This window comes from Ascaphus truei, unplaced genomic scaffold (genome assembly GCF_040206685.1).
Source record: "Ascaphus truei isolate aAscTru1 unplaced genomic scaffold, aAscTru1.hap1 HAP1_SCAFFOLD_2884, whole genome shotgun sequence".
Lineage (NCBI taxonomy): Eukaryota > Metazoa > Chordata > Amphibia > Anura > Ascaphidae > Ascaphus > Ascaphus truei.
In genome coordinates, this window is record NW_027455842.1 from 1 (window position 1) to 19,958 (window position 19,958).

General features: G+C 56.2%; 1 protein-coding gene across 1 annotated transcript; it reads left to right on the forward strand.

Moving 5' to 3' along the window:
- The first annotated feature begins 1,280 nt into the window (after nucleotides 1-1,280).
- On the forward strand, nucleotides 1,281-18,251 carry LOC142483034 (regulatory-associated protein of mTOR-like). The gene is made up of 6 exons (XM_075583123.1): nucleotides 1,281-1,436; nucleotides 11,536-11,663; nucleotides 12,028-12,114; nucleotides 12,687-12,803; nucleotides 15,113-15,242; nucleotides 15,998-18,251. The coding sequence occupies exons 1-6, from the start codon at nucleotides 1,338-1,340 to the stop codon at nucleotides 16,064-16,066; spliced, it is 630 nt and encodes a 209-aa protein (XP_075439238.1). The 5' UTR covers nucleotides 1,281-1,337; the 3' UTR covers nucleotides 16,067-18,251.
- Nucleotides 18,252-19,958: the final 1,707 nt, after the last annotated feature.

The window sequence follows — 19,958 nt, forward strand, 5'->3', positions numbered from 1 at the left end:
CAACGATGTGAGAGACTGATAAAGTCATACAGAAAACGATTACTCCAAGTTATTGCTGCTAAAGGTGGTTCTACAAGCTATTGAACCATAAGGTGTACTTAGTTTCTCACACACGGCTTCCCCATTTTGGCTTTATTTTTGTTAAATAAATCATGACACGGTGTAATACGTCATGTGTTGTTGTTCATCTGAGGTTGTATTTACCTAATGTTAAGACCTGCTAAGGAACAGATGATTGTTATTATGTCCTGGTATGTAAAACCATAGAATTCAAAGGGGGTGTACTTTCTTTTTCACACCACTGTATGTACATGGCTTGCTAGTATGTACGTGGCTTGCTAGTATGTACGTGGTCTCTGCCAGATCTGTATCAGAGGCAGTGCCTGGGATATCTACGTGCTCGCTGTGCATGTGTCCTGGGAGCCATCTTGGCCTCTCCCAGGATGGTGTGAGCTACGCGAGCCGGCCTTTTAAAGCATGCCGCACTATCCCGCGCTCAGCGGGTAAAGGGGACGCGGCGAGATCTCTTGGGCAAATGGAACCACCACCCCCCACGCGAGTGACTTTTTGGAGGAAGTGCACCTCTGCTGGAAATCATACATGCATGTATACATACATGCTTATCCGTGACCTCAGCAAGACTGCCCCCTCCGTGTTATCCATTGAACTGCAGGGTCTCCCTGCCGCCGCCCGCCTCCTCTTCTGCATTGTCTGTGCTGCTCTGGTTTCTCCGCCTTCTTGTATTGTTTCGCAGAACATACTTGATAACAAGATTGACTCCCGGATGGAACATGTTTAATACAGGGCCGCCACTATTTCTCCTGCTTTCGCCGTCCAAAAGCGTCAAAACACACAAATCAAAGTCAAGTTCCCCCCCCCCCCCCCAATAATTAGGACCCCTTGACCTTGCCTCTGTCAATGCCTGGCCTTACCACCAGGAAGCGTTAAGGCAGCATGCCTGACGTCAGGGGCCTCGATCCTTTTCCCCCCCCACAATGCTTTGCACTTAAAGGAGAGAGATCTGTGATGGGCGCTGCTGCCCCCACGCGGCCTGGCGTTCCGCGTCTTTAAGCCGCGCGTTGGCACAGGAAGAGGAGGCTGCACCGGCGCAGACGTCTGCAAAACTCCAGAAATATCCGGAAATCCTATAAGCGGATAAAATCCGCAAACATGGCCGCCCTGGGTTAATACATTCTCCTTTGCCCATTGCTTTTACGGGACCCCGTGCAAATAACCCTTCTCTTACTCTAACGAGGCGGCTGTGTGTACATTAGCAGCGCGTGGCGGTGAAGGGGTTGCTGACGGGCGTTGTCGCTCTTGCCGTCTCAGGGGCCGGCATGGTGGTGGAGTGGGAGCAGGATACGGGACTCCTCATCGCGTCGGGAGACGTCCGAATCATCCGGCTCTGGGACACGGACCGGGAGATGAAAGTGCAGGTGAGGAACAGCGGCGGGGTATTTGGGGGGCGATCAGCAGTCTGCTGCCCGCCTGCCCTGTGTAATATCTGGGCACAGTGTGGGGGTGCCCGCCTGCCCTGTGTAATAGCTGGGCACAGTATGGAGGTGCTCGCTGCCCTGTGTAATATCTGGGCACAGTGTGGGGGTGCCCGCCTGCCCTGTGTAATAGCTGGGCACAGTATGGAGGTGCTCGCTGCCCTGTGTAATATCTGGGCACAGTGTGGGGGTGCCCGCCTGTCCTGTGTAATATCTGGGCACAGTATGGGGGTACCCCCTGTGCTGTGTAATATCTGGGCACAGTATGGGGGTACCCCCTGTCCTGTGTAATATCTGGGCACAGTGTGGAGGTGCCCGCCTGCGCTGTGTAATATCTGGGCACAGTGTGGGGGTGCCCGCCTGCCCTGTGTAATATCTGGGCACAGTGTGGGGGTGCCCGCCTGCCCTGTGTAATATCTGGGCACAGTATGGAGGTGCCCGCCTGCCCTGTGTAATATCTGGGCACAGTATGGAGGTGCCCGCCTGCCCTGTGTAATATCTGGGCACAGTATGGAGGTGCCCCCCTGTGTAATATCTGGGCACAGTATGGAGGTGCCGGCCTGCCCTGTGTAATATCTGGGCACAGTATGGAGGTGCCCGTCTGCCCTGTGTAATATCTGGGCACAGTATGGAGGTGCCGCCCTGTGTAATATCTGGGCACAGTATGGGGGTGCCCGCCTGCCCTGTGTAATATCTGGGCACAGTGTGGGGGTGCCCGCCTGCCCTGTGTAATATCTGGGCACAGTATGGGGGTGCCGCCCTGTGTAATATCTGGGCACAGTATGGAGGTGCCGCCCTGTGTAATATCTGGGCACAGTATGGAGGTGCCGCCCTGTGTAATATCTGGGCACAGTGTGGGGGTGCCCGTCTGCCCTGTGTAATATCTGGGCACAGTATGGGGGTGCCGCCCTGTGTAATATCTGGGCACAGTATGGGGGTGCCCGCCTGCGCTGTGTAATATCTGGGCACAGTATGGAGGTGCCCCCCTGCCCTGTGTAATATCTGGGCACAGTATGGGGGTGCCCGCCTGCGCTGTGTAATATCTGGGCACAGTATGGAGGTGCCCGCCTGCGCTGTGTAATATCTGGGTACAGTGTGGAGGTGCCCGCCTGCGCTGTGTAATATCTGGGCACAGTGTGGGGGTGCCCCCCTGCCCTGTGTAATATCTGGGCACAGTATGGAGGTGCCTGCCTGCGCTGTGTAATATCTGGGCACAGTGTGGAGGTGCCTGCCTGCGCTGTGTAATATCTGGGCACAGTATGGAGGTGCCGCCCTGCCCTGTGTAATATCTGGGCACAGTATGGAGGTGCCCCCCTGCGCTGTGTAATATCTGGGCACAGTATGGAGGTACCCGCCTGCCCTGTGTAATATCTGGGCACAGTATGGAGGTGCCGCCCTGTGTAATATCTGGGCACAGTATGGAGGTGCCGCCCTGTGTAATATCTGGGCACAGTATGGGGGTGCCCCCCTGCCCTGTGTAATATCTGGGCACAGTATGGAGGTGCTGCCCTGTGTAATATCTGGGCACAGTGTGGGGGTGCCCGCCTGCCCTGTGTAATATCTGGGCACAGTGTGGGGGTGCCCGTCTGCCCTGTGTAATATCTGGGCACAGTATGGGGGTGCCCGCCTGCCCTGTGTAATATCTGGGCACAGTATGGAGGTGCCCGCCTGCCCTGTGTAATATCTGGGCACAGTGTGGAGGTGCCCGCCTGCGCTGTGTAATATCTGGGCACAGTATGGGGGTGCCCGCCTGCCCTGTGTAATATCTGGGCACAGTATGGAGGTGCCCGCCTGCGCTGTGTAATATCTGGGCACAGTATGGAGGTGCCCCCCTGCCCTGTGTAATATCTGGGCACAGTATGGGGGTGCCCGCCTGCCCTGTGTAATATCTGGGCACAGTATGGAGGTGCCGCCCTGTGTAATATCTGGGCACAGTATGGGGGTGCCCGCCTGCGCTGTGTAATATCTGGGCACAGTATGGAGGTGCCCCCCTGCCCTGTGTAATATCTGGGCACAGTATGGGGGTGCCCGCCTGCCCTGTGTAATATCTGGGCACAGTATGGAGGTGCCGCCCTGTGTAATATCTGGGCACAGTATGGAGGTGCCGCCCTGTGTAATATCTGGGCACAGTATGGAGGTGCCCGCCTGCCCTGTGTAATATCTGGGCACAGTGTGGGGGTGCCCGCCTGCGCTGTGTAATATCTGGGCACAGTATGGAGGTGCCGCCCTGTGTAATATCTGGGCACAGTATGGAGGTGCCCGCCTGCGCTGTGTAATATCTGGGCACAGTATGGAGGTGCCCGCCTGCGCTGTGTAATATCTGGGCACAGTATGGAGGTGCCCGCCTGCGCTGTGTAATATCTGGGCACAGTATGGAGGTGCCCGCCTGCGCTGTGTAATATCTGGGCACAGTGTGGAGGTGCCGCCCTGTGTAATATCTGGGCACAGTGTGGAGGTGCCCGCCTGCGCTGTGTAATATCTGGGCACAGTATGGAGGTGCCCCCCTGCCCTGTGTAATATCTGGGCACAGTATGGGGGTGCCCGCCTGCCCTGTGTAATATCTGGGCACAGTATGGAGGTGCCCGCCTGCCCTGTGTAATATCTGGGCACAGTGTGGAGGTGCCCGCCTGCCCTGTGTAATATCTGGGCACAGTATGGGGGTGCCCGCCTGCCCTGTGTAATATCTGGGCACAGTATGGAGGTGCCCCCCTGTGTAATATCTGGGCACAGTATGGAGGTGCCGCCCTGTGTAATATCTGGGCACAGTATGGAGGTGCCGCCCTGTGTAATATCTGGGCACAGTGTGGGGGTGCCCGCCTGCCCTGTGTAATATCTGGGCACAGTATGGAGGTGCCGCCCTGTGTAATATCTGGGCACAGTGTGGGGGTGCCCGCCTGCCCTGTGTAATATCTGGGCACAGTATGGAGGTGCCGCCCTGTGTAATATCTGGGCACAGTATGGAGGTGCCGCCCTGTGTAATATCTGGGCACAGTATGGAGGTGCCGCCCTGTGTAATATCTGGGCACAGTATGGAGGTGCCGCCCTGTGTAATATCTGGGCACAGTATGGAGGTGCCCACCAGCCCTGTGTAATATCTGGGCACAGTATGGAGGTGCCCGCCTGCCCTGTGTAATATCTGGGCACAGTATGGAGGTGCCCCCCTGTGTAATATCTGGGCACAGTATGGAGGTGCCCGCCGCCCTGTGTAATATCTGGGCACAGTGTGGGGGTGCCCGCCTGCCCTGTGTAATATCTGGGCACAGTATGGAGGTGCCCGCCTGCCCTGTGTAATATCTGGGCACAGTATGGAGGTGCCCGCCTGCCCTGTGTAATATCTGGGCACAGTGTGGGGGTGCCCCCCTGTGTAATATCTGGGCACAGTATGGGGGTGCCCGCCTGCCCTGTGTAATATCTGGGCACAGTATGGAGGTGCCCCCTGCGCTGTGTAATATCTGGGCACAGTGTGGATGTGCCCGCCTGCCCTGTGTAATATCTGGGCACAGTGTGGAGGTGCCCGCCTGCCCTGTGTAATATCTGGGCACAGTATGGAGGTGCCGCCCTGTGTAATATCTGGGCACAGTATGGGGGTGCCCGCCTGCCCTGTGTAATATCTGGGCACAGTATGGAGGTGCCCGCCTGCCCTGTGTAATATCTGGGCACAGTATGGGGGTGCCCGCCTGCCCTGTGTAATATCTGGGCACAGTATGGGGGTGCCGCCCTGTGTAATATCTGGGCACAGTGTGGAGGTGCCGCCCTGTGTAATATCTGGGCACAGTGTGGAGGTGCCCGCCTGCCCTGTGTAATATCTGGGCACAGTATGGAGGTGCCCGCCTGCCCTGTGTAATATCTGGGCACAGTGTGGGGGTGCCCGCCTGCCCTGTGTAATATCTGGGCACGGTATGGAGGTGCCCCCTGTGTAATATGTGGGCACAGTGTGGAGGTGCCGCCCTGTGTAATATGTGGGCACAGTGTGGAGGTGCCGCCCTGTGTAATATCTGGGCACAGTGTGGAGGTGCCCCCCTGCCCTGTGTAATATCTGGGCACAGTGTGGAGGTGCCCCCCTGCCCTGTGTAATATCTGGGCACAGTGTGGGGGTGCCGCCCTGCCCTGTGTAATATCTGGGCACAGTATGGGGGTGCCCGCCTGCGCTGTGTAATATCTGGGCACAGTATGGAGGTGCCCGCCTGCCCTGTGTAATATCTGGGCACAGTGTGGGGGTGCCCGCCTGCCCTGTGTAATATCTGGGCACAGTGTGGGGGTGCCCGCCTGCCCTGTGTAATATCTGGGCACAGTGTGGGGGTGCCCGCCTGCGCTGTGTAATATCTGGGCACAGTGTGGGGGTGCCCGCCTGCCCTGTGTAATATCTGGGCACAGTGTGGGGGTGCCCGCCTGCCCTGTGTAATATCTGGGCACAGTGTGGAGGTGCCGCCCTGTGTAATATCTGGGCACAGTATGGAGGTGCCGCCCTGTGTAATATCTGGGCACAGTATGGAGGTGCCGCCCTGTGTAATATCTGGGCACAGTATGGAGGTGCCCGCCTGCCCTGTGTAATATCTGGGCACAGTGTGGGGGTGCCCGCCTGCCCTGTGTAATATCTGGGCACAGTATGGAGGTGCCGCCCTGTGTAATATCTGGGCACAGTGTGGGGGTGCCCGCCTGCCCTGTGTAATATCTGGGCACAGTATGGAGGTGCCCCCTGCCCTGTGTAATATCTGGGCACAGTATGGAGGTGCCCGCCTGCCCTGTGTAATATCTGGGCACAGTATGGGGGTGCCGCCCTGTGTAATATCTGGGCACAGTGTGGGGGTGCCCGTCTGCCCTGTGTAATATCTGGGCACAGTATGGAGGTGCCCCCCTGCCCTGTGTAATATCTGGGCACAGTATGGGGGTGCCCGCCTGCCCTGTGTAATATCTGGGCACAGTATGGAGGTGCCCGCCTGCCCTGTGTAATTTCTGGGCACAGTGTGGAGGTGCCGCCCTGTGTAATATCTGGGCACAGTATGGAGGTGCCCACCAGCCCTGTGTAATATCTGGGCACAGTATGGAGGTGCCCGCCTGCCCTGTGTAATATCTGGGCACAGTATGGAGGTGCCCGCCTGCCCTGTGTAATATCTGGGCACAGTATGGAGGTGCCTGCCTGCCCTGTGTATTATCTGGGCACAGTATGGAGGTGCCCGCCTGCCCTGTGTAATATCTGGGCACAGTATGGAGGTGCCCGCCTGCGCTGTGTAATATCTGGGCACAGTATGGAGGTGCCCCCCTGCCCTGTGTAATATCTGGGCACAGTATGGAGGTGCCCCCCTGCCCTGTGTAATATCTGGGCACAGTATGGAGGTGCCCGCCTGCCCTGTGTAATATCTGGGCACAGTATGGAGGTGCCCGCCTGCCCTGTGTAATATCTGGGTACAGTGTGGAGGTGCCCGCCTGCCCTGTGTAATATCTGGGTACAGTGTGGGGGTGCCCGCCTGCCCTGTGTAATATCTGGGCACAGTATGGAGGTGCCCGCCTGCCCTGTGTAATATCTGGGCACAGTATGGGGGTGCCCGCCTGCCCTGTGTAATATCTGGGCACAGTATGGAGGTGCCGCCCTGTGTAATATCTGGGCACAGTATGGAGGTGCCTGCCTGCCCTGTGTAATATCTGGGCACAGTATGGAGGTGCCCCCCTGTGTAATATCTGGGCACAGTATGGAGGTGCCCCCCTGTGTAATATCTGGGCACAGTATGGAGGTGCCGCCCTGTGTAATATCTGGGCACAGTATGGAGGTGCCCGCCTGCCCTGTGTAATATCTGGGCACAGTGTGGGGGTGCCCGCCTGCCCTGTGTAATATCTGGGCACAGTATGGAGGTGCCCGCCTGCCCTGTGTAATATCTGGGCACAGTATGGAGGTGCCCGCCTGCGCTGTGTAATATCTGGGCACAGTATGGGGGTGCCCGCCTGCCCTGTGTAATATCTGGGCACAGTGTGGGGGTGCCCGCCTGCGCTGTGTAATTTCTGGGCACAGTATGGGGGTGCCCGCCTGCCCTGTGTAATATCTGGGCACAGTGTGGGGGTGCCCGCCTGCGCTGTGTAATATCTGGACACAGTATGGAGGTGCCTGCCTGCCCTGTGTAATATCTGGGCACAGTATGGAGGTGCCCGCCTGCCCTGTGTAATATCTGGGCACAGTATGGAGGTGCCCGCCTGCGCTGTGTAATATCTGGGCACAGTATGGAGGTGCCCCCTGCCCTGTGTAATATCTGGGCACAGTATGGAGGTGCCGCCTGCGCTGTGTAATATCTGGGCACAGTATGGAGGTGCCGCCCTGTGTAATATCTGGGCACAGTATGGGGGTGCCCCCCTGCCCTGTGTAATATCTGGGCACAGTATGGAGGTGCCGCCCTGTGTAATATCTGGGCACAGTATGGGGGTGCCCCCCTGCCCTGTGTAATATCTGGGCACAGTATGGAGGTGCCGCCCTGTGTAATATCTGGGCACAGTATGGAGGTGCCCCCCTGCCCTGTGTAATATCTGGGCACAGTATGGGGGTGCCCGCCTGCCCTGTGTAATATCTGGGTACAGTGTGGAGGTGCCGCCCTGTGTAATATCTGGGCACAGTGTGGGGGTGCCCGCCTGCCCTGTGTAATATCTGGGCACAGTATGGAGGTGCCCCCCTGTGTAATATCTGGGCACAGTATGGAGGTGCCGCCCTGTGTAATATCTGGGCACAGTATGGAGGTGCCCCCCTGTGTAATATCTGGGCACAGTATGGAGGTGCCGCCCTGTGTAATATCTGGGCACAGTGTGGGGGTGCCCGCCTGCCCTGTGTAATATCTGGGCACAGTATGGAGGTGCCCCCCTGTGTAATATCTGGGCACAGTATGGAGGTGCCGCCCTGTGTAATATCTGGGCACAGTGTGGAGGTGCCGCCCTGTGTAATATCTGGGCACAGTGTGGAGGTGCCGCCCTGTGTAATATCTGGGCACAGTATGGAGGTGCCCGCCTGCCCTGTGTAATATCTGGGCACAGTATGGAGGTGCCCCCCTGCGCTGTGTAATATCTGGGCACAGTATGGAGGTGCCGCCCTGTGTAATATCTGGGCACAGTGTGGGGGTGCCCGCCTGCGCTGTGTAATATCTGGGCACAGTATGGAGGTGCCCGCCTGCCCTGTGTAATATCTGGGCACAGTATGGAGGTGCCGCCCTGTGTAATATCTGGGCACAGTGTGGGGGTGCCCGCCTGCGCTGTGTAATATCTGGGCACAGTATGGAGGTGCCCGCCTGCCCTGTGTAATATCTGGGCACAGTATGGAGGTGCCGCCCTGTGTAATATCTGGGCACAGTGTGGGGGTGCCCCCCTGCCCTGTGTAATATCTGGGCACAGTATGGAGGTGCCCGCCTGCGCTGTGTAATATCTGGGCACAGTATGGAGGTGCCGCCCTGTGTAATATCTGGGCACAGTATGGAGGTGCCCGCCTGCGCTGTGTAATATCTGGGCACAGTGTGGAGGTGCCCGCCTGCGCTGTGTAATATCTGGGCACAGTATGGGGGTGCCGCCCTGTGTAATATCTGGGCACAGTATGGAGGTGCCGCCCTGTGTAATATCTGGGCACAGTATGGAGGTGCCCGCCTGCCCTGTGTAATATCTGGGCACAGTATGGAGGTGCCCGCCTGCGCTGTGTAATATCTGGGCACAGTATGGAGGTGCCCGCCTGCCCTGTGTAATATCTGGGCACAGTATGGAGGTGCCCGCCTGCGCTGTGTAATATCTGGGCACAGTATGGAGGTGCCGCCCTGTGTAATATCTGGGCACAGTATGGAGGTGCCCCCCTGCCCTGTGTAATATCTGGGTACAGTGTGGAGGTGCCCCCCTGTGTAATATCTGGGCACAGTATGGAGGTGCCGCCCTGTGTAATATCTGGGCACAGTGTGGGGGTGCCCGCCTGCCCTGTGTAATATCTGGGCACAGTGTGGGGGTGCCCGCCTGCCCTGTGTAATATCTGGGCACAGTATGGAGGTGCCGCCCTGTGTAATATCTGGGCACAGTGTGGGGGTGCCCGCCTGCGCTGTGTAATATCTGGGCACAGTATGGAGGTGCCCCCCTGTGTAATATCTGGGCACAGTATGGAGGTGCCGCCCTGTGTAATATCTGGGCACAGTGTGAGGGTGCCCCCTGCCCTGTGTAATATCTGGGCACAGTGTGGAGGTGCCCCCTGCGCTGTGTAATATCTGGGCACAGTATGGAGGTGCCCGCCTGCCCTGTGTAATATCTGGGCACAGTATGGAGGTGCCGCCCTGTGTAATATCTGGGCACAGTGTGGGGGTGCCCGCCTGCCCTGTGTAATATCTGGGCACAGTATGGAGGTGCCGCCCTGTGTAATATCTGGGCACAGTATGGAGGTGCCGCCCTGTGTAATATCTGGGCACAGTATGGAGGTGCCGCCCTGTGTAATATCTGGGCACAGTGTGGGGGTGCCCCCTGCCCTGTGTAATATCTGGGCACAGTATGGAGGTGCCCCCCTGTGTAATATCTGGGCACAGTGTGGGGGTGCCCGCCTGCCCTGTGTAATATCTGGGCACAGTATGGAGGTGCCCCCCTGCCCTGTGTAATATCTGGGCACAGTATGGGGGTGCCCGCCTGCCCTGTGTAATATCTGGGCACAGTATGGGGGTGCCCGCCTGCCCTGTGTAATATCTGGGCACAGTGTGGGGGTGCCCGCCTGCGCTGTGTAATATCTGGGCACAGTGTGGAGGTGCCCGCCTGCGCTGTGTAATATCTGGGCACAGTGTGGGGGTGCCCGCCTGCCCTGTGTAATATCTGGGCACAGTATGGAGGTGCCCGCCTGCCCTGTGTAATATCTGGGCACAGTATGGAGGTGCCGCCCTGTGTAATATCTGGGCACAGTGTGGGGGTGCCCGCCTGCCCTGTGTAATATCTGGGCACAGTATGGAGGTGCCCGCCTGCCCTGTGTAATATCTGGGCACAGTGTGGGGGTGCCCCCCTGCCCTGTGTAATATCTGGGCACAGTATGGAGGTGCCTGCCTGCCCTGTGTAATATCTGGGCACAGTGTGGGGGCGCTGCCCTGTGTAATATCTGGGCACAGTATGGAGGTGCCGCCCTGTGTAATATCTGGGCACAGTATGGAGGTGCCGCCCTGTGTAATATCTGGGCACAGTATGGAGGTGCCGCCCTGTGTAATATCTGGGCACAGTGTGGGGGTGCCCCCCTGCCCTGTGTAATATCTGGGCACAGAGTGGAGGTGCCCCCCTGCCCTGTGTAATATCTGGGCACAGTATGGAGGTGCCCCCCTGTGTAATATCTGGGCACAGTATGGAGGTGCCGCCCTGTGTAATATCTGGGCACAGTATGGAGGTGCCGCCCTGTGTAATATCTGGGCACAGTATGGAGGTGCCCGCCTGCCCTGTGTAATATCTGGGCACAGTGTGGGGGTGCCCCCCTGCCCTGTGTAATATCTGGGCACAGTGTGGGGGCGCTGCCCTGTGTAATATCTGGGCACAGTATGGAGGTGCCGCCCTGTGTAATATCTGGGCACAGTGTGGGGGCGCCGCCCTGTGTAATATCTGGGCACAGTATGGAGGTGCCGCCCTGTGTAATATCTGGGCACAGTGTGGGGGTGCCCCCCTGCCCTGTGTAATATCTGGGCACAGTGTGGGGGTGCCCCCCTGCCCTGTGTAATATCTGGGCACAGAGTGGAGGTGCCCCCCTGCCCTGTGTAATATCTGGGCACAGTATGGAGGTGCCCCCCTGTGTAATATCTGGGCACAGTATGGGGGTGCCCCCCTGCCCTGTGTAATATCTGGGCACAGTATGGAGGTGCCCCCCTGTGTAATATCTGGGCACAGTATGGAGGTGCCCCCCTGTGTAATATCTGGGCACAGTATGGGGGTGCCCCCCTGCCCTGTGTAATATCTGGGCACAGTATGGAGGTGCCCCCCTGTGTAATATCTGGGCACAGTATGGAGGTGCCCCCCTGCCCTGTGTAATATCTGGGCACAGTATGGGGGTGCCCCCCTGCGCTGTGTAATTTCGGTCTCCCCTCAGGACATCCCCACGGGGGCAGACAGCTGTGTGACCAGCCTGTCCTGTGACTCTCATCGCTCCCTCATCGTCGCCGGGCTTGGGGACGGCTCTGTGCGCGTGTTTGACCGTAGGATGGCGCTGAACGAATGGTGAGTCCTCCTCCCCCCCCCCTCCCCCCCCCCAGCTTTCACCGGGATTTCCCAGCACAATGCAGTTGTTGAGAGCAGCCGTGTGCGGGGGGAGCAGCATACACACGTGTGCGGGGGAGCAGCATACACACGTGTGCTGGAATTCCTGGTCATATCGCCGCGTACGGTGTAGATCTAGTACTATAGTAACATCTGTGTCTGCACGCGGGGGGCGGTTACGTTCTGGGACAGCAGTGGTACTGCAAAGAAAGATGGCGGTGGTGGTGGGGAGACATTGGCGCAGGTTTCAGGTCCTTCTTGGAAAGGGGCAGCTCTGATAACGATATGAACGCACATTCTGCGCCGCTTCTTTTCTCCCCTACAGCCGCGTCATGACATATCGGGAGCACACGGCCTGGGTGGTAAAGGCTCATCTCCAAAAGCACACGGACGGCAACATCATGAGTGTGAGGTAGAGCGCTTTCCTTCTCTCCAAAGTTTCCCCGGGGGCCCCAAACTGGCCCAGGAGCTGGGCAATCGCCCCCCGAAATCCCCAGAACAGTCCTAACCTCAGTGAGTTTACGGCCGTGCCCGGCTGACACAACCTTATAATCCCAGCAGCCTCGGCTGCAGGCACACGTACGTAATGACTGGGCACGTTACGGAAACTCGTACCGCGTCACTCCCCGCGCAGTGTAACGCAGCGCATCAGGAATAGTGCGCAAACCACGCCGGGTATCACATCGTGTGCGGAGTAGAGGAACGAGCGCTGCGTTGCGGCGGGGTAACAGCGCCCTTCGTCAGGCGTACCCGGGCAGTCGGGAACACCGGCCCTGTCACGTTTAATGTTTGTTTCCCAGGTTTGATCACGAAAGCCAGACTTTAAATACCACGGAAGTTCAGTCCTTTAAATATTCCACAAAGAAAGTTTAGATCAGTGTTTCTCCGGAGAGTAAGAGGGGACAGTGCCGGCTGTTTGTTACAAGAAGTAGGGAATGTGTGTGTGGTTTGATGTAACACACACACAATATTTCCACTGCACAGTGTGAATGGAGACGTCCGTTACTTTGACCCAAGGATGCCTGAATCGGTTAACGTCCTTCAGATTGTGAAGGGTCTCACGGCGCTGGACATTCATCCACAAGCCAAACTGTTCGCATGGTGGGTTTACAGCTGTTATCCACGTCACACACAGGGCGGCCTCACATCTGTGCACACAGCACAGGCTCTGCGGTTACACACAGGGCCTCACATCTCTGCACACAGCACAGGCTCTGCGGTTACACACAGGGCCTCACATCTGTGCACACAGCACAGGCTCTGCGGTTACACACAGAGCCTCACATCTCTGCACACAGCACAGGCTCTGCGGTTACACACAGGGCGGCCTCACATCTCTGCACACAGCACAGGCTCTGCGGTTACACACAGGGCCTCACATCTCTGCACACAGCACAGGCTCTGCGGTTACACACAGGGCCTCACATCTGTGCACACAGCACAGGCTCTGCGGTTACACACAGAGCCTCACATCTCTGCACACAGCACAGGCTCTGCGGTTACACACAGGGAGGCCTCACATCTGTGCACACAGCACAGGCTCTGCGGTTACACACAGAGCTTCACATCTCTGCACACAGCACAGGCTCTGCGGTTACACACAGGGCCTCACATCTCTGCACACAGCACAGGCTCTGCGGTTACACACAGGGCGGCCTCACATCTCTGCACACAGCACAGGCTCTGCGGTTACACACAGGGAGGCCTCACATCTGTGCACACAGCACAGGCTCTGCGGTTACACACAGAGCTTCACATCTCTGCACACAGCACAGGCTCTGCGGTTACACACAGGGCCTCACATCTGTGCACACAGCACAGGCTCTGCGGTTACACACAGAGCCTCACATCTCTGCACACAGCACAGGCTCTGCGGTTACACACAGGGCCTCATATCTCTGCACACAGCACAGGCTCTGCGGTTACACACAGGGCCTCACATCTCTGCACACAGCACAGGCTCTGCGGTTACACACAGGGAGGCCTCACATCTGTGCACACAGCACAGGCTCTGCGGTTACACACAGGGCCTCACATCTCTGCACACAGCACAGGCTCTGCGGTTACACACAGGGAGGCCTCACATCTCTGCACACAGCACAGGCTCTGCGGTTACACACAGGGCCTCACATCTCTGCACACAGCACAGGCTCCGCGGTTACACACAGAGCCTCACATCTCTGCACACAGCACAAGCTCTGCGGTTACACACAGGGCGGCCTCACATCTCTGCACACAGCACAGGCTCTGCGGTTACACACGGAAGCCTCACATCTCTGCACACAGCACAGGCTCTGCGGTTACACAAAGGGCCTCACATCTCTGCACACAGCACAGGCTCTGCGGTTACACACAGGGCCTCACATCTGTGCACACAGCACAGGCTCTGCGGTTACACACAGGGCGGCCTCACATCTCTGCACACAGCACAGGCTCTGCGGTTACACACAGAGCCTCACATCTCTGCACACAGCACAGGCTCTGCGGTTACACACAGGGCCTCACATCTCTGCACACAGCACAGGCTCTGCGGTTACACACAGGGCGGCCTCACATCTCTGCACACAGCACAGGCTCTGCGGTTACACACAGAGCCTCACATCTCTGCACACAGCACAGGCTCTGCGGTTACACACAGAGCTTCACATCTCTGCACACAGCACAGGCTCTGCGGTTACACACGGAAGCCTCACATCTCTGCATATAGCACAGGCTCTGCGGTTACACAAAGGGCCTCACATCTCTGCACACAGCACAGGCTCTGCGGTTACACACAGGGCCTCACATCTCTGCACACAGCACAGGCTCTGCGGTTACACACAGGGCCTCACATCTCTGCACACAGCACAGGCTCTGCGGTTACACACAGGGCCTCACATCTCTGCACACAGCACAGGCTCTGCGGTTACACACAGGGCCTCACATCTGTGCACACAGCACAGGCTCTGCGGTTACACACAGGGCCTCACATCTCTGCACACAGCACAGGCTCTGCGGTTACACACGGAGGCCTCACATCTCTGCACACAGCACAGGCTCTGCGGTTACATACGGAGGCCTCACATCTCTGCACACAGCACAGGCTCTGCGGTTACACACACGGAGGCCTCACATCTCTGCACACAGCACAGGCTCTGCGGTTACAGACGGAGGCCTCACATCTCTGCATATAGCACAGGCTCTGCGGTTACACACGGAGGCCTCACATCTCTGCATATAGCACAGGCTCCTCTCTAGTATTTTCGGATTCTTAATCATTAAGTGTCATGTAAGAGCCAAGTTCAAATCCTGCAAGGTACACAGGCATTGGTGTGGTGCTGTGGCCATATCTCTCTCTCTCTCCCTATCACGCCTTTCTCTCCTTCCCTTTCTTGTCCTCTGTTCTCCTCTCATTATGTTTCTCTTTCCAGTGGTTCCATGAACCAGTTTATCGCTATATACAATGAAAACGGGGAGCTGATCAGCAACATTAAATACTACGATGGATTCATGGGGCAGAGAATTGGAGCCATCAGCTGCCTGGCCTTCCATCAACACTGGGTGTGTGCGCTGCTCTCCCCTATATGTACATTGTGGGGGGAATTTGGAGGGGAGGGCTGTCCGACTGGTGGGTGAAATGGGTTTTGGGGGAATAACATCTGGATATGGGGTTAAGTCTGACAGCTTTGTGAGTCCATCTTAAATGCTGAGTATTAGACTTAATGTGGGAATATAACCCCAGTAGTGCCCGGGGGCCCTGCAATGCCATACAACACGCGTAGACAGCCGTGTGACCATGTGCGCACGTCGCCATAGAACACCACGCCATATAAATGATATGCAAAGTGATACATTGTCAGCCAGAAACCCCCCGGATATCCCAGTAACATTCTCTCTCTCCTCTCTCTTCTTCTCTCTCTCCTCTCTCTCTTTCTCTCTCCTTCTCTCTCCTCTCTCCTTCTCCTCACTCTTCTTCTTCTCCTTCTCTCTCTTCTTCTCTCTTCTTCTCTCTCCTTCTCTCTTCTTCTCTCTTCTTCTCCTTCTCTCTTCTCCTCTCTCTCCTTCTCTCTCTTCTTCTCCTCTCTCTTCTTCTCCTTCTCTCTCTTCTTCTCCTTCTCTCTCTTCTTCTCCTTCTCTCTCTTCTTCTCCTCTCTCTTCTTCTCCTTCTCTCTCTTCTTCTCCTTCTCTCTCTTCTTCTCCTTCTCTCTCTTCTTCTCCTTCTCTCTCTTCTTCTCCTTCTCTCTCTTCTTCTCCTTCTCTCTCTTCTTCTCCTTCTCTCTCTTCTTCTCCTTCTCTCTTCTTCTTCTCTCTTTCAGCCCTACTTAGCCGTAGGCAGTAACGATTATTACATGTCTATTTACTCGGTGGAGAAACGAGTGAGATAGCCGCCGAGAGGGGACGCAGGGGACGGGTCTGCGGGCCGCGTCCCACTCGCCGTGTATATACCAGAATGATGGACTTGAGAGCGCTGAAAATTTGGCTGCCGTTTCTCGGGAATTTGGAAGAAAACTCTTTGATGTGGTCGGAGCTAATGACCCAAGGACAGGACAATGTGAGGCTCTCCCTGCCGCCCCCCCCGCCTCCTTTCATTTTGATTGTGTGTTTCTTTTTAAGAGGCTGCTGGAGCAGGCTCTGCCCATTTGGTTTTCTTGGTTTCGGGGTGGCAGACAGTGGGTTTTAGCTGTAGATTCGGGAAGTGGGTTGCGTTTAGACGTCTTCCTCTCTGCTGCTCTGTCTAGTACAGATGTTCTCAACTCCGGCCCTTGAGACCCCCCGAACAGATAATGTTGTGAGGATATCCCTGTTTCAGCACAGGGGGGAGGGGGAGAAGAGAGAGAGAGTGTTGGGGACTGGAGTTGAGAGGCACTGGTCTGGTACCTTCCCAACCTTGCCTTCTGCAGAGAGCTCTTGCAAGGGATGTCCTGAATTTCAGAGTGCCAATCAAGGTGGATGTCCCACAATCCCGGCTGCCTGCTCAGACACACCAGCTGTATGTCCTAATGTATAGGGGGAAGTGTCCCCCTTCCCCACCCCCATCATATTTTGCCTCTGGGCCAAGAAGCTCGTTCATTGTATGCGCAGGGAGCATGAGTAACTTACGATGTGACTGTGAGTTAAAAACCAGCCACCAGTCTACATAAATATTCTTCACCTCGTTTTCTGCCAGCTGGCTGTGAGCAGGCAATGGGCCTTGAGAAGAAACAGCTGCTAGCTAAGTGTTCCAACTTCATGCTAACTTGTTCCATATAACTACACCCCCCTCCTTTCCTCCCCTGTGCCTAACTGTATCTAGACGTGAGGGCATTAATCTGTGACCAAATGACAGAGAACTCCATTTTGCAAATCCGCTTTCCCTAAAACAATAAGGCTTTCATGAACTGAGTGTATAGCCACATTTCTATCCAACTGGGTCTTCTACAACCTTAAGTCAAGGTTAGGACTGTAACAGAATGTGTTGCAGTTGAAAGGTTGACCAATCTAAATGCTTCGTTCACGAGGAGGACGAAGAAGCTTCCTGGCGCATTCCTAACGGATAGAGCCTCCAGCCCTGTCCCGATGCAACGCCATGAGAGCGCCATGCATTCAGAACCGATGAGGTTGTTACACTTGCATTTTAATGGCAAACGTTAGAGGCCCTAATGGAGGAGAAAACGGCACGCTGAGTGGACAGATAATCCTACAAGTCCAAAAGTATCGCTGGACATCTCCCTTCCGGGCACCCCGTGTGTAAGATGCTCTCGTTGCATGAGATGGCGGGGACAACATGGACTTCTAATAAGGCCCCGAAGCTGGGCTAGGGCTTAACATAGCACAATACAGAGGTTTCACACACCTGTTAGTGGCAGCGGGTGCATCACTGCTTAGTACTGTACAGGTGTTTTAGCTCACGGGTAGCCAACTCCAGTCCTCAAGGGCCACCAACAGGTTGTTTTTCAGGATATCCCTGCTTCAGCACAGGTGGCTGTCGACAACTGCACCACCTGTGCTGAAGCAGGGATATCCTTGAAGGGTGGCCCTTTGAGGACTAGAGTTGGCTACCCATGAGCTAAAACTTCAGCTCAGCTGATGCCATCCTGTATATTACTACAGATACTTGTCGGCGCTCGGCGGTGATGACAGCAGCGAGCATTAACCCCTTCACTGCCGGAGGTATTGGTAACGCATGGCAAAGCTGCGTGTAGGATTTTAACGCCTTAAAGTCTGTTTTTTAAAAGAAGGGAAGCTCATCAGGATTTCCTTTCTACCTTTTTGAGCTCTCTGGGCAGGAATGAGTCAATGAAGGGGGCAGCCGGGATTACATGTATTCCAGATTGTAGCAGGGTTTGGTTCGCCCTTCATCAGTACTAGGAGATTCAGGGGGGCCGGGGGGCCCCGATGATCAACGGTTTCCTGTAAAACGCGAATCATGGATTGAACAGAAATGGAGTGTTCAGCTATTTATTTTAACACAATAACAAACCACAAAGTAGAGGAGACTGTGGCACATCTCGTGGGCGTGTGGCACATCCCGTGGGCGTGTGTCGGCTACAGGAGAGGGTTCATTAAATATTAATAAACCCACAAAAAGGCTGTCTGTGTCTTTCATGGTTACATAGAGAAGCGTTAAGGAAGTTGGTGATGTGAGGTTTCCAATCCTGTCGCTTCTCGGACCAGCTGCAAGGTGGGGGGGCTGACACCTCTGATTGGGGTGGGAGAGAGAAAGATGGCGTTGCGTACACAGTCCTGAATAGTTGACAGTCACACTGGAGGGGTTGGAGGTGGCACAATGAGGATAGGAAGGAATCGGAGACTGGCACAGAACTGTGTAGCCAGCTGTTTATTCCAGCACCACGAATGGTTTACAATACCGAGATCTTGTTATTGACTTTTCCTGATCCACATCAGATCAAGTAACTTAAAAACCAGTCCCGTGTCGGAGAGGGCATGATCTGCTTGTGGCCAGAATCTGCACAGCCTCTCGTGGCCAGGGGCGCAGCTATAGCAAAGTCCGGGGGCCCGCGCTCTTCCCCCCGCGTCAGCGGCCCATCTCTCCTTTCAGATAGGGACAGGCGGGGGGAGATGTATGCGGCGGCGGGCGCCCGGTGTTAAAGAGAATAAGCCGGCAGAGGAATCGGCCGTTCGAGGCAGAGCAGGACGGCCGGGGAGGAACACGCTCTAGCAGCAGAAAGACTTCCGGGTCAGACCGCTAGAGCGCGCCCCGGCCGACCCGCTCTGCCTCTGTAACAACTGCTCATTCTTCTGCCGGCTTATCCTCTGTTTAACGCCGGGGGCCCCCCGCCTGTCTCTATTAGCACCCACAGGTAGGCATGGAGGAGGAGGAATAAGAGATGATGGTGATGTGGGGGAGAGCTGATGATGATGATGTGGAGGAGAGCTGGTGATGATGAGGGGGAGAGCTAATGATGTGGGGGAGAGCTGGTGATGATGATGATGTGGGGGAGAGCTGATGATGTGGGGGAGAGCTGGTGATGATGATGATGTGGAGGAGAGCTGGTGATGAGGGGGAGAGCTAATGATGATGATGTGGGGGAGAGCTGGTGATGATGATGATGTGGGGGAGAGCTGATGATGATGTGGAGGAGAGCTGGTGATGATGATGATGTGGGGGAGAGCTGATGATGATGTGGGGGAGAGCTGGTGATGATGATGATGTGGGGGAGAGCTGATGATGATGTGGAGGAGAGCTGGTGATGATGATGTGGAGGAGAGCTGATGATGATGTGGGGGAGAGCTGGTGATGATGATGATGTGGGGGAGAGCTGATGATGATGTGGAGGAGAGCTGGTGATGATGATGTGGAGGAGAGCTGATGATGATGTGGGGGAGAGCTGGTGATGATGATGTGGGGGAGAGCTGATGATGATGTGGGGGAGAGCTGGTGATGATGATGATGTGGGGGAGAGCTGATGATGATGTGGGGGAGAGCTGATGATGATGTGGAGGAGAGCTGATGATGATGATGTGGAGGAGAGCTGGTGATGATGAGGGGGAGAGCTAATGATGATGAGGATGGAGGAGGGAGAAAAAAATTGCAGTCAGTATTAATATAAATGGGGACCTGCTTTTTTTTTTACCCGGGGGCCCGCGCATGTCTCGCTACGCCAGTGGCCGTGTCGTACACGCCGTTCTGTACGGTGGTTTACTCTGGGCTCTGCGGTGTGGCCGCCTGCCAAGCTGCGCTCCTGAGCTATTCTATTAACTGGATTCCTGGCAGGCGGCGTGTGACGGAGAGTGAGCAGCAGGGACCACGCGTGTTTGTCTAAATGACTGGGCTCC

Excerpts from the sequence above, each read along its gene's own strand:
- LOC142483034 (XM_075583123.1), top strand. The coding sequence starts at position 1,338 with ATGGTGGTGGAGTGGGAGCAGGATACGGGACTCCTCATCGCGTCGGGA. Across the intron at positions 11,664-12,027 it reads AGGATGGCGCTGAACGAATG|CCGCGTCATGACATATCGGG; the intron begins GTGAGTCCTCCT and ends TCTCCCCTACAG. Across the intron at positions 12,115-12,686 it reads GGCAACATCATGAGTGTGAG|TGTGAATGGAGACGTCCGTT; the intron begins GTAGAGCGCTTT and ends TCCACTGCACAG.